This window comes from Peromyscus californicus, unplaced genomic scaffold, assembly GCF_007827085.1.
Source record: "Peromyscus californicus insignis strain IS unplaced genomic scaffold, ASM782708v3 Scaffold_1__1_contigs__length_55948999, whole genome shotgun sequence".
NCBI lineage: Eukaryota > Metazoa > Chordata > Mammalia > Rodentia > Cricetidae > Peromyscus > Peromyscus californicus.
Genome location: NW_026294492.1, coordinates 10,595,502 through 10,609,599, shown reverse-complemented (window position 1 = coordinate 10,609,599; position 14,098 = coordinate 10,595,502). Strand labels below are relative to the sequence as shown.

Sequence of the window (14,098 nt, the reverse complement as noted above, 5' to 3'; positions counted from 1 at the left end):
CAGAAGGACCACCAGGCACCCAGGTGACAGAGTAAGATTTTGTCTAAAACAATAAACCATCAAAAACAGTATATATCATCATATCTCAAGTAGACATATCTGACAGGCTTATCAGAATCAACATGATATTAAAGATTACTGCTATGGATTTAGGCTCAGAGAACTATACTTAAAGTCTTCATAATCAAACTAAGAAATGAAAATAACAGATAAGATCCAATGTCAGAATGAGGAAAAGACATAACATACTTTGGACAGACTTAAAATAAAATTTTAAGTACTATCTATTTATTTAGTCTTAAATAAATAAATTTCTTTTTTAAGTCCAAACCTGAACTATCTCAATCATGTCATAAGTGATCAAGAATGCAGGAAGACTTACAAACACTGTTTCAACAAATAGCATCGCCGCTTACCTCTCCATAATTATCAAACTGTTTATTATGGGATTTCTTTCCTGTTCCTCCGAAGCCAAATCCAAACTTGTCAGTACCTAGATTTTAAAGAGTTTATTAGAGGTCTGAGCTTACAAGGAGAATTACGAGTCCTGTGGAAGAAGTGCTTTTACCCATGCAGTCTGAGAGACACCACAGACACGTTTCCCTGTTTCTGAGTCCGGCGTCATCTGGGGCGTTTCCAGCCGATGCAGAATGTACAACACTACAGACACAAGCGACTGCCTCACTCTTGGCTTTGGTCACTAACAAACTCACAATAACTCAAGTGTTTTTGCAGCAGTGTGGGTTTCAAGCACGCTAACTTGAGCCTGATCTTCACTCACTCTCCCTGACTCCACATTGACAGAACATGGGGTGGGGGTGCTAACAGGAAGCAGTAACTTACGTCAAGTCTTTTCTGGAACCGAGTAAGGTACAGATAAATATTTTTTGTGTCCATAAAATTAAACCCTAATACAGTGAAGTCTATATTAATTTGTCTCCCAAACAATACTATGTTAACAATGAATAAATATAAAGCAGTTCAGTTACTGCAGAAACACTTACCGAGGTCTAAGGAGGCCTGCATGGTAGACCACCCAACTCTGCACAGCCCCTGGTCATGACAGGATACCTCATAGTAGTGTTTCCCTGGAAGGGTCAAATTCCACGAGATTTACACAAACTGCACACATATGCCCCATTTACCAGCTCCCACTGCTTCTGAGCTACATTTGTATGTGACGGAAGAATGGGTCTTTCTGTACCACTAAGACTGTTCAGATCGTTGCTTTAAAGCGCCGAAGGGAAATTCGCGTGCTTACAGTCAGGAATGCTGCTCAAATACCTTTCAGCAAGCCTTTGGTCGCTCTGCACCCATGCCACTCCTTCACTTCTCTGCTCTGACAACACAGGCCGTCTGACCCAATTGCTAGATGTGAGAAAAGCACACAGAAACAGACATCAGTACAGGCCGTACAAACCGTCATCATGAAATCAAATTATAACCAGTCAGTCTCATCAATAATAGTTTCACTTGTCAGAGTGTTGAAAGAGTTTAAGACTTGCTGATTCCTAGATGATAGCAATGCTTCCTCTTTACCCCTGCATCTCCTGGGCTATGCTGGTCACTAGGTTCTAGACTCTTACCATTAGGATAAGAATTCCCACAATGAATCCCAGAAAGATGAGCTCAACCCCTACAGTGTTTGCCTGAAATAACAGCCTCACGGCCAACACACATGCTTAGACAGCCATTCTCTAGGCTGTGAGGACAAGAGTACTACGAGATGCCATGGAACCCATTCATCACAATTTGCTGCCCTGAGTATTTAGTAAGAAGCACATAAACACCCAGTGTGTGTTACTGGGGGCTCTAAGAGATGAGGTTTTACATTACACACCAGAGTCAGACAGATTAGTAAATAAAAGAGTTAGTCCTTGTCTATACTGGGAAGAAGCTGTATCTTTTGCCCCATTCATGTTTCTAAGTCAGTCAGTACCTGGTAAAGAACAAACTTGTACAATACCACTTCATCAAACATCCTACCTCACTTTTCAAAACTGTTAGGTTCTTACTCATGGGATAATGAGTATTATAAACCTTTGTAAAAGGGTCTCTAGTGAACTGCAGGCAACCCAGCACTTGGGAGAGAGAGAGGCAGGAGAGGCAAGAGTTCAAGAAAGGGACCAAGAGGAGAAAGGTAGACAGATGCTTGAAATTAGAACACAACGTCTTCACAAAGGGAAATCCCATTGAGTCCTACTAGTTTATACAATTAATGTGCTAATTAAAATAATAAAACAATAACTAATACAAACATTCTATCTTTTCTTTTATTATTTCTAAGTCTCCTATTTGAATTAGTAAAGTTTTTCTTGTACTAAATTATACATGCTAAACTGTATGTATGCATCTACACTCACATTTTTATATATGTATATATGCACAAGCACATACATATAATTTAAATCTCAAGTATATGTGAAACTTATTTCTAGTTATGATATGTAGAAGCCAATTTCCTCTTGCTCCAGATGGATCACCAATGGCACCAGCATCTCTTACTATATAAATCTCTCTTTTCCCCACCAAAATACAATACTATAATACGACACTTTTTGTGCACATTAAGTTGTCATATACACCAGGATTTACTTCCATTATATTTTGCCGTCTACTTCTAGTTCAGCACTATACTGTTTATCTTTAGTGACTATATTCTAGTCTCTGGTAATTATATCATGCACAACACTTTTACACAATGAGTAGGTAAAATGTATCTACTTACCAAAAGCAGACCCTCTGTCATATGGGTTCATCTGCCATTTGTTGAGCACTAAACAAATTAATATAAGAAAAAGTGAGCTATAACCATATGAAATATATAGCTCTATGAAAAGTTTATATTTTATTTATTACTGCCTTTGACTCAACAAGGTTCTGCACATCATTTGTAATTTACACATATATATATGCAGCTGTTTTTATTAACGACAGAACTAACCCTGAAAATCGAAAGGTGTCAATGACAAGGCCCATTTGGGACTATCGCCTGGTCTTCCTCCTTGGTTCAGTGCACTTCGCACACAGGACACTGATCTTTGTCACTGATAAAATGAAGTTTAGGTAACAAAACAACTCCACCTTAAACACAAAGGAAATAAATGACCTCCTCGGCCAGTCCTTTATTTTAATTCAGTATGAAATTGTGAAGTCCGGCTGTGATTTTTCTTCCCACTTTTATATGATTGGTATTTTTCCTTTTCTAAACTATCTTAATAGCCCATGAATAATAAAAAAATTACAGTAACTAAAGAGACCCTACATGCTTTAGCCCACCTTCCCGTCCAAGGCGGAAATCCTTTCTCGATCATGTCTGATCAAGAGCTACCTATCCAGTTTAAATACTATGAACGTCTTCCTTAGGGCGCTCTCTGGTCGGCTAACCTGAAGTTCAGAGACCCTGCACATTGCATGTAAGCCGTTCCGGGCCTGCTCCCCAGGGAAATCATTTTCTTTCTCCATTTCTTTAGGCATCGGCTGTCATCTCCCTTGTCCGTCATGCCTGTAAATCCAGGTCTGGGCGTCCTCATCAGACCTGAGTTTTAGACCCATCCTACTCCTGCCCAGCCACTTCAGAAGCATTCCTGACTACCATCGTCTTTCATAGGTGATGGCATGTGGCTGACAAAAGTTCTGAAACTGTTTTAAAATAGGCCAACAGTGTGGTTATAGTCATTGTCCATCACACAGTTCACTTACGAAATCAGTTCATCCTCTGTGACATTATTATTTTCATATCAAAAGGAAAAAGTTGATATGCCAAGTTCACTCAACTTAAACTTGCTATTTTCCACAATTCTGTTTTGTAACATAAAACAAGTTACTTCAAAATATATAACAAATACATATATTTGTTAAAGTGTAACAGAAGCAGAGATGATGAAATGAAGGTGAGATTATTCACAGTAGACTAAGAGGGTCAGCCTCCATGGAAGGAAGACAAACAGCACTCTGTACAATATACCAGTTCATCCTTAGTCTTAGGCAGACAGTTACATACGGATGGGGAAACAAAAAAACAACTGAAGGTAATTTCCAAAAGCAGTGTGTTCTCAAAAGAAGTACTACTCGTATTTTAGGATGGACGGTTCACTAGTTAGGTCGTAATGTCACTTGTTACCCTTGTTTCCTGGACACAACACTGCAATGCTGTGTGTGTGCTGTAGACATGGGCAACTAAATGCATACCCCAAACTTAAACCAGCCAACAGGAGACTGACTAATTTACAAGAAGAGAAAATAGCGATATCATAATTACCTGAAGCACCAGTTTTAATAGTTGTTTTCCCCTTCTTTCCTTCCTGTTGGTCTTTCAGGGTCTCATACACGATCTGGATAACTGGAATACTAAACGCCTGTCAGAGAGACGAGTTCTATGTTAGCAGTCAGCTACTGATGATAGTAGTCAGGATATTGGCCAAGGCTATGCATGCACATTAGAAACTATCCAGAGGACTGCTCTTATTTCATTTACCCAAACCTAAATGCCAATCAGATAATCAAGGGTTGACAGACACAAGCCAGCTGATGTCCTGGAACACACAATGACTAACTTCAATATGAACATAAAGCAAACCACACAAATGCCATCTGCTCACACTGCTTCTCTAGTATAGGTCAAAAGCAGACACATTTTCTGGATGCAATCTTTTTATTTTAAGAGCATTAAACTTCTGAATTGCCTGTAAATATTACAGAATCCATGCCTCTTTCTGTAAGGCCTCTTTCAAGCTACATTCTTAAAACCATACTCTTCACAGACCTTCACAATTTGCCAACAAGAGAAACATTACTCTGAATGGTTGTGCTGGCTAGTTTCATGTCAACCTGAAATAAGCTACAGTCATTAAAGGGAGGGAATCTCAGTTGAGAAATTGCCTCCATAAGCAGATCAGGTTGTAGGCAGACCCATGGGGCATTTTCTTAATTAGTGATATGGGAGGGCCCAGCCCATTGTGAGTGGTGCCACCCTGAGACGGTGGTCCTGGGTGCTGTAAGAGAGCAGGCCGAGCGAGCCACGAGGAGCTCCTCCGTGACCTCTGCGTCAACTCCGGCCTCCAGGATCTGCCAGGTCTGAGTTCCTGCCCTGGTTTCCCTCAATGGACTGCGATTTAGGATACAGAAGCCCTTTCCTTCCCAAGTTGTTTTTGCTCATGGTGTTTCTTCACAGCAACAGTAACTCTAATTAAGACAATGGCAAACCATCATTTCTTACATATTGGGGGGGACTGTTTTAATTAAATATTACAATATATATACTGTTCAAAAACACTCTAAAATCAGGTTTTAATTAAATTTAAATATATTACTTACACCAGTTTTTCCACTTCCTGTTTCTGCTGCCTGAATGGGGAGAAATTAACAGTAGTTTAAATTGTGAATTAAGAGATAAATTTAGCAAAATACCATGTAGAAATCTTGTAACACTTGACTAGCTAACTTTATTTCTTGTCAATCAGGTCACCTCTCCCACATCATTAAGAATCTGTCTTCCTCTTTCCTTTCCCATTACTCACACCCAACTGAAGCCCTTGTCATTTTAATCTAATTATTGGGGTATCCCAAGAGTATCTAGCCCTACAGATCTATACTACAACCTGCTGTACAATTGGTATTCACAAAACCGTAATTCTAACTTGTACCGACTTAGCAACTTTTTATACTTCCCACTGCCAGCAAATGTACAAATGATTTAACTTGAGAAAGAATTCAATCTGACTAAATGCGTATTTCTCATTGTATTGCAAGTGATAGCACCATCCCAGCTATATATTTTATGCTACCGCCCACCATTCTCCTACAATAAAAACTGAAAAATCACCCCAAGCTTATCCCTACAGCTTCTATAGAATACGCTGACCAGAGTATATGTGTTACAAATCCTGGTCAATGAACAAAATTAATTTGGTAAAACAATTCCAGTCTTAAGCTTCTGAGATTTCTTAAAGTGTGTTGAAGAGCCCCAGAACATGTGTGCCCCAAACCACCAACCACCTTATTAATAAACATACCATAAGTACGTCACCTCCTCCTAGGATCAATGGGATAGATTCTGCCTGGATATCAGTTGGTAGACTAAAAGAATCACATTTGAAGAACTGTAGTTAGTTAAAAATAGAGAATCACCTAGGTTACTCAAGTCACGCTAAATCAACCTAAAAGAAATTGTATGTGGCAATCCAATCATTTTTTTTTCCCAGCTAGAATTAAAAGTTTGAAGGAACATTCTATGATGGAAAGAATCACTATGAACTGAATTTCACTTATGCAACTAGAGGGAAGTAAATTTGATAGAAATAACACTTGAAAAGATACTTGTCACAAACGCCTGTGAGTTCTATATACTTACAGCCAATCCATCTCTTCCACCGCTTGTGCAATCTCAGGCATGACACCCATCTCTGAAAACAAAACATCATTTTAATAACCAAACTATTAACAAATTATAGTCTCTTAAAGTTGCTTTCAGAGAACTGGGGAAAGGCTTTGAAGTTTGGTCCCTATATTGGACTTCTGTATAGTATTGCTGAGAGCATTGAGTTTTGGAGACAGATCTGAGTTCAATCCAAGGTCTTGTTTTCAAGAACAAGACCTCGGGACAAAACTATAAATCTATTTTCTCTGCAGAAAATGGGACTTTTCGTACCTACCTGGCAGGGGTATGGGAAAATGTGAGGTAATACTGTGATACCACTGGCACAGTACCATTAGCACATGGCAGCTGCCAGTGCTTGCTTCGCTCCTAATGAAGGAGTAAAGATCTGACAGGCAGGCTGCTAGCCCTGCATCTCCAGTTTCACCGGGTGATAATGTAGCAGTTCTATGTCCTGGCCAAGACCATCTGAATACCTTCTAGGAGCTAAGGAAAAGGAACAGCCCACATTTCGTGGCAGCCATAATCAAAATTGTGTTCATAAGGCACTGTGTGTCTCAGACTAGAAGAGAGGTTTTTTTTTTTTTACTGTCCTTACTATAGAGATTTGACAAGTTTAAGGTAATGATCATGTTATTTACTCTGAGTTGACTATTATGAAGCATACTTCAGGATCAAAGCTTCACATTGTACCTTATAACTACATACCAATACTGTTTCAATAGAAAACTTGAGAAGTTTAAATAAATCAGAGACTCCCAAATACAGGAGTGACGTTTGGTCACATGTTTCAGAGTCTATTACACTCTACTCAACCCTGATACTGGGGTCCTTCTTAAGGTTATATAGCCTCTCAGCCACCATTATACTGCACAGCACAAGGAGTGTGAAAGTATTTTCACAGTAACGACACTGCTTTAAGGAGGAACTCATTTCTTCAAGTTTGAGAAACAAAAATTGTTTGTATTTTTAACATAAAAAACAAATTCTGATTAATTGATGGGAGGGAGGGTTGCCAGTGCAGAAAACTTGAACAATGGGAATTACCAGGTGAAGATCTGGTATGCTAATTGTCTATTTAAATAATTTTGCATAAAGGCCAGTCATAAATGGACAGAGTAGGCAGTTCCTGAGTGTTGTGATTTCATCATTTGTCAAGTGAAAACAGTTACAGTTAGGTAGATTACTTAACCTCCCCTTCCACATATAAACTAAGTCCTAAAGATGAACAACTAAACTGACCCGCCTAACAACTACGCCCCAGGGTCTAGTCCTGTTCTGTCTCCTAATTATAAATTAAAAAGAAAGTGATGGCCTTAAATATACTATGCTGCAAGCTCAAGCTGCTTGCAAGACAGTTACAAGCAGCAACTATGGATTGCTTGTAGCCAATTCTAGACCGTTTTTTGCCAGATCCTGGTCATGTGCCGGGCATATTTTCTACAGAAACCTTGTCTTTGTGTAGTGTAACAGCAAACCTGTTGAGGGAAACAGGTACATGTTCAAATTCTTTAATTTTACTTTTTGTCCTGAAATTTGGGCATTTCTCCCAAAGATGTGTGCCTATAAAACGACCTACAGCTTCCTGACATTTTTCAGGTCTAAAACTGTGTTAACATGAGAGCATTCCTCTTAGGAGACGTGACTTTAACAGAAATGCTTTTCCCTGTGGCCTGAGATTTGGAATTCCTGATACTCTTACAGGAGAAAATGGAAAAAGCAAATAATAGTAAAATGTCACTTAAACAGGTTAATAGCATGAAAAGATATCATGTCTAATTTATTGCTAGACATATATACACAAATATAAATGTATATATGTACACACACATATATGAATCATATTTACTATATTTAAGGCTGGTTGGAACTTTGTAAAACTGTGGGTGCATGAAGAAAGGTTGATGGAGAAGGTAAGAAATATCAGCTGGTGGGTTCCACACCCCATCCCAAATCCTGTAACTAATTCTCAAGTTATGGTTAGTGTGTCCATGGGGGAAACAAAAAAATCTTTTCCTTTAGTTTTTGACATTCAACGTGAACTCTCACAGTGTGCCGCTGAACAAATGATTAGATGTATTCTTGGTAGTTTTATTCTTGGAAAGGCTTGGGTGTGGAGGAGGACCCCAAACAGGCCAATCATCCTTTCCCTCTAAATCCCCTTCCCCCACGCTAGCGGCTGGCTGCTTGGCCTGGCCAAGACCAGATGTGTCGTGGGGCAGCAAAGGTTCTTCAGCAGTCACTGCCACGTCAAAGAGGCAGGAGGCCGGGCTCCGCCAGGGCAGACGCCACGGTCGGGAGTTGGCGGGCGGCCACGAGGCCGAAGGAAGAACGGAGGAAGGAAAAGCTGCTTGGCGAAGATTCCCGGGTAGCGCCCGCGGGAAAAAGCCCGGCCTGAGCCGGCTGCCCCGGCCCGACAGCGCGGGTCCCCGGAGGGAAGCATCTCTCGGGTCTCCCGCCACCCCACCCACGCCACCGCCGCACCGGTACTCCCCACCAGCTCCCCGTGGGCCGAGGCGAGCCGCTCACAACCCCTCAGCTTCCCGCCACGCACCGGAGAAGGCCGCCATCTTCGCGCACTCCCCCGCCGCTCACTCGCTCCGTCCCTCCCTCCCTCCTTGCAGACCGGCCGGGGCTGCGGCGGAGCGAGCTTCCGGTCCGCTCCCTTCGGTGTTCCCACTCCGGGCGGGGACGCGGACCCAGGACAAAGGTTCCGAGAAAGAAAAGACCCTCCGGGCGGGGACGCGGACCCAGGACAAAGGTTCCGAGAAAGAAAAGACCCTCCTGGCTGCTCACCTGGTGCTGCGGTACTTTAGTTTCCCCAATAGCCAGAGCTAGTCATTATTAGCCACCTTTAGAGTTACGATGTACCTAAGGGAAGATGTGTGCTGTTGACATCATTTTTCCTCGATAAAGCCGGCCGGTGGTGGCACACGCCTTTAATCCCAGCACCCGGGAGGCAGAGGCACGTGGATCTCTGTGAGTTCGAAGCCAGCCTGGGCTACAGAGTGAATTTCTGGAAACTCGCAAAGAACACAGAGAAACCCGTTCTCGAAAAACCAAATCAAACCAAACCAAAACACACACACACACACACACACACACACACACACACACACACACACACACACACACACACACACACACACGGCCACGATCCTCAGACAAAGAGCCAGGCTATCTCACAAGGATGACTGGAGAAGGCATTGAATTTATTGCCCAGCCAATCAGGACTAGTGAATGTCTGTCACCCATAGGACTTATTAAATATTTTAAATAGAAAAACTAGTGGTGTAGGTTTCCTTTCCTTCCTTTAACCGTGTTCAACGTAGAGTTGATAATTTCAGGCTTGTCTTCCAAACTATTTTAAGTCCCTTTCTTTTCAGAGAGATGAGTCCGTAAAGGAATGATGGCTTCTCCCCGTACTATGTGTGTTAGAATCTTCAGGTATTCATCTAAGATTTGGAAAAAGTTAATAGGTTATGTAATGCCACAGAACTACTACTAAATTGCAACCTGGGATCTGACTATTTCCGGGGATCATTCTGTGCTTTCTGTCCCAGAAATCCAGGAGACATAGGCAACCTTTAGGCAACTTAGGACTTGGAAGCACAGGTTTGAGAGCCAGACACACTGGGTTTGAATTCTAGCCCTGCCACAGGATAGCTGTGTAATCTTGAAATCGTACAACTTCTCTGAGCTCCAGGTCATTCATCTGTAAAACAGAGATGAATACTAACGTGAATGGATAAATCATGATAGACAGGTAAGTTCAGAGCAGAGAGAGAGAAAAAATAGTGGACTGAACATGGCCAGTCGACTGAACATGAGAGGAGAGAGACAGGGAGAGCAAGAGAGGAAGAGAAGAGAGAAGGGGAAGAGAGGGACCAAGAGAGAGCCAAGGGAACTAAGAAGACCAAGAGGGAAAGAGAGAACAAGAGAACTGCGAGAGAGAGAGAGAGAGAGAGAGAGAGAGAGAGAGAGAGAGAGAGAGAGAGAGAGAGAACCAAGAGAGTGCATGGCTGAGATGGCAGGTTTAATAGGAATCTGAAGCTAGGGGAAAGGAAGCAAAGCCCCTGGGCTGTAGAAGTTTAGGTTATGGGGCAGGGGTGAGAAGAGCAGAGAGGAGCCACAGGGACTGAGTAAACCCAGAGACTATCATGTGCTTTGATATGCTAACAGTCACCCAGTTAGCCATTTGTCCCGGGTTTCTTTGGAACCTGACACAAAGCTCTTAGAAGAGTAAATAGCACATGTTAATAACGGATGTGTTGTTCTTATTATCACTATTACATGGAGCAGGATTCACCTGAAGCTCCAAAGGCAATGGATAATCCATTCAGGCCTGCAGCTTCAGGCTCCAAGAGGCCACTACTCACATCATATTTTGTATTTTTACATACTCTACGGAAATGATACTCCTGAGACTTAGGTAATGCAACCATTGTGAGCATACATCAGATATGCCCATGGACCAAAGAGAAGTACAAGGTCACATATTGTGCCATGTGCCAATGCAGAATCTGAAACTTGGTGATTGTGCCTTTAGCTCGCACTCGCCCTAAATCCTTGAAAGTATTAAGAGGTGTGGTGGTATGGAGGAGAAATCTCTTCACTGATGTGTGTCTTTGAACATGTGGTTCCCAGTTGGTGGCACTGCTTGGGGGATGTTTAGGTTCTACAACTGTGTTGAAGACAGGCTTCCGAAATTAAAAGCCTTGTGCCACTTGTAATTCTCCCTCTGCTTTGTGCTTGCAGTTGTGAACTCATGACTTCCTATTCCTGCCACCATGCCTGTAACTTGCTGCCATGCCTCCACCCCTCTATCATGGACTCTGAGTCATCTGGACCTACAAGCCAAATATACTCTCTCTTCCTTAAATTACCTTTGGTCATGGCATTTTATCAGAGCACAGAACAGTAATACCATAGGCAATCGACAGTATTTTTCTACAAAGGAGCCGTTGATGTCCTGTTGTGTTTTCTCTCTCAAAGGAAAAAGCATTTTCCAGGGTTCCATTCAGAGAACCTTTAATCTCAGGAGTTTGAGTCCTGTAGTAAGACAGAAGAAAAGTGAGGGCGGTTGGGAGAACAAATTGTATCTTCAATAACTGTGGAAAAAACATGACTTTTCCCACCAAAGGCCAATTGGACCTATGGGAAGTGACCGTCAAAGGGAATGTATTTAAAATGAATTGTCCACAGAGGCTGAATAATTCATCAGATAAACCCTCAAGGACCCAGGTTGTTTCCACACCATCCCATGGAAGCAGGGACACCACCCAAAAAGAGTCACACTCTCAGGACAGCAGTAGAAGAATTGCCAAGATAGGCCCTTTGAGGGAAAGAAGAACTCTTTGTTACCAAAGTTGTTAGGGTCAGAGCTTGGGCTTTGTGATTAAAGTAACCAAACACCTTCAATTTGTTGAAAAGGACCAGAAAAGCTTTAGAAGTAGGCCAAGGATTTCATTTAGGTCAGGGAAAGAAATGAGCCTCAGAGGGTCAGTGAGACAGCTCAGCAGGAAAATCAGTCAGAAGTAGGAGCAGAGAATGGGCTCCACAAGGTTGTACTCTCTCCTCCACACATGTTCTGTGGCATGCATGCACACATACAACAATAATATATTTTTTAATTTAAGAAAAGAAAAACACATAGACTATATTTAAAGGTAATTGATAATATTTTATATGAGCTCATGTAATATACTGTTCTAATTATAAGTGTGTGTGTGTGTGTGTGTGTGTGTGTGTGTGTGTGTGTGTGTGTGTGTGCCTGGAACCAGGCAGAGATGTACCAGGCAAACAAAGGACCAGAGACCAGAAAACAAAGAACCAGTGTCTTATTGGTCCAATCTACAAAGGAAATGCTGATTACATGTGTCTATAGAAGGAGATTTCTAGAAACTGTTGATCCCACAGACCTAGTTAGCAAAAGGACAGGCATCACAGGTGCTTCGTGTTGATTATTATGCTGTGCTGTATTGGTGATTAAGTGGAGCTGTTTATTGTGTGAGAAAAGCCACTAGGCACAACAAAACCCACTATAAGAGTTTATTAGGGGAAGGGGAACAGAGAGGATGTGCTTAGGCCTATTGAAGATTGTGCAGGGAGAGAGAGGGGAGGGGAGTCTGTGACCCACTTTTTATGGATTCCCCCGCACATGTGTATATAGTCTTATACAGCTATGCCATGCATGCACATAGATTACGTGATCACAATGCGTGCAAATTACATGACCATACAGTGCATGGATTATGTAGGACATAAGGCCCTGGAATGACTAAGCGTCTTGCCAGCAAATGCACGGTCATGTAGCTGGGGGAGTGGCCAGGAATTCCAACAGTTCCAAGTGGCAGGTCAACAAGAAAGACATTCCACTGGACTATCCAAGCTCCAAATGTAGTTTTGTCCCCAGCATTTACTTCTATGGCCTCATAATAAACTCATGGCTTATGTAATTGGGTCTTTCCGGATGCATTAATCATGATACAGAATTTTACTGTATCATCACACATCAGCCAGACTGTGTTAAATATTTGTTGAGTAAGCTATGCTCCACAACAGGACAGATGGTTTTTGCAAAGGCTAGCATAAGAAAAATGGCCTTCATATATTCAGGGCAGTGCATAGAGATCGGACCTTGCAAAACCCCTTAGCTTGGCCACCACAAACCATGAAAAGTCTATGTTAGTTTGTTTATATTGCAATAACAAAATACAGCTTCCAAAATGATGATTTTTTTAATATGTGGGGCAGCTGACAATAAAAAAGAAAAAGTTTAAATAGTTTGACTAATGGAGACATTTTCCATTAGTTAAGAAACAAAAAGCTTGATCCCCACTGTTCTTTAGGTTGAGAAATCCAAGATCCACATGTTGGTATGTTTGTCCATTGGTGAGGATTCACTGTCACCTTGAGAGATGGCATTTTGAATACTGCACTCTATAGTGGTGGAATGGTGTATCCTTACATGACAGAAGATGGAAGGGCAAAGCCCAGTGCTGCATGAAACCTCTTTTAGAAGGCCTTTATCACAGTCATGAGGGAAGACTATATTCACCTTCTGAAAGTTCTGCCTCTTAGGACCATCATGTTGATGACGCCTGAATTTGGTGGAGCTACATTTAAACCATAATAGTGTTCTCCTCTTCCAATTTCTCTTCCTTCACTATAGAGAATGGAAAGGGAGACAACAGTAACAAAACAAACAAATAAAACCAAAAATCAAAAAGCAAAACAAGACATCCCCCAAGACCCCTTTGTACAAACAGAGTCTTGAGACCCAGTTCTGCTTGAAGAGGTTAATGTAGTTCCAGACTGGGCCTTCCATGAATGCTTCACAAAAGATGACAATCTGGGAATTTATTCTTTTCCTCCCGAAACACTGACATGACACAGAAGATAAAATAAACACACTCAGTAAGGCTGAATACAAAAGAAGACTAGATCTTCATGATGATGATGAGTTAAGCTACCAGTCCAGGTGTGCCTACCTGGAGAGATCTCTTTTTTATTTTAATTATTCATTTTAAAGCACTGGTTTATGCACTTGTTATGGGAGGGCATGCTATGCCCTGTGTGTGTAGATCAGAGGAGAACATGCAGGGGAGGTTCTTTCTTTCCATTAAGTAGGTCCTGGGAATTGAACTCAGGTTGTCAGACTTGGCAGCAAACACCTTTACAAGCTAAGTCATCTCAAAGACCCCTCAAGACCTCTTGTGG

The 14,098-nt window shown here is 41.7% G+C and overlaps 1 protein-coding gene across 1 annotated transcript in view; it reads right to left on the bottom strand.

Annotated features, from left to right (window-relative positions):
- The window catches only part of Ddx1 (DEAD-box helicase 1), a 28,602-nt gene extending 19,549 nt beyond the window's left edge, over positions 1–9,053 (bottom strand). The window contains exons 1-9 of the mRNA XM_052745881.1: positions 8,931–9,053; positions 6,353–6,404; positions 6,015–6,078; positions 5,317–5,346; positions 4,262–4,358; positions 2,729–2,776; positions 1,285–1,368; positions 1,005–1,088; positions 417–493 (exon numbers count right to left, since the gene is read on the bottom strand). Coding sequence (XP_052601841.1) covers positions 417–493; positions 1,005–1,088; positions 1,285–1,368; positions 2,729–2,776; positions 4,262–4,358; positions 5,317–5,346; positions 6,015–6,078; positions 6,353–6,404; positions 8,931–8,946 — 552 coding nt within the window. The 5' untranslated portion in view covers positions 8,947–9,053. The remainder of the gene's footprint in view (positions 1–416; positions 494–1,004; positions 1,089–1,284; positions 1,369–2,728; positions 2,777–4,261; positions 4,359–5,316; positions 5,347–6,014; positions 6,079–6,352; positions 6,405–8,930) is intronic.
- Positions 9,054–14,098: the final 5,045 nt, after the last annotated feature.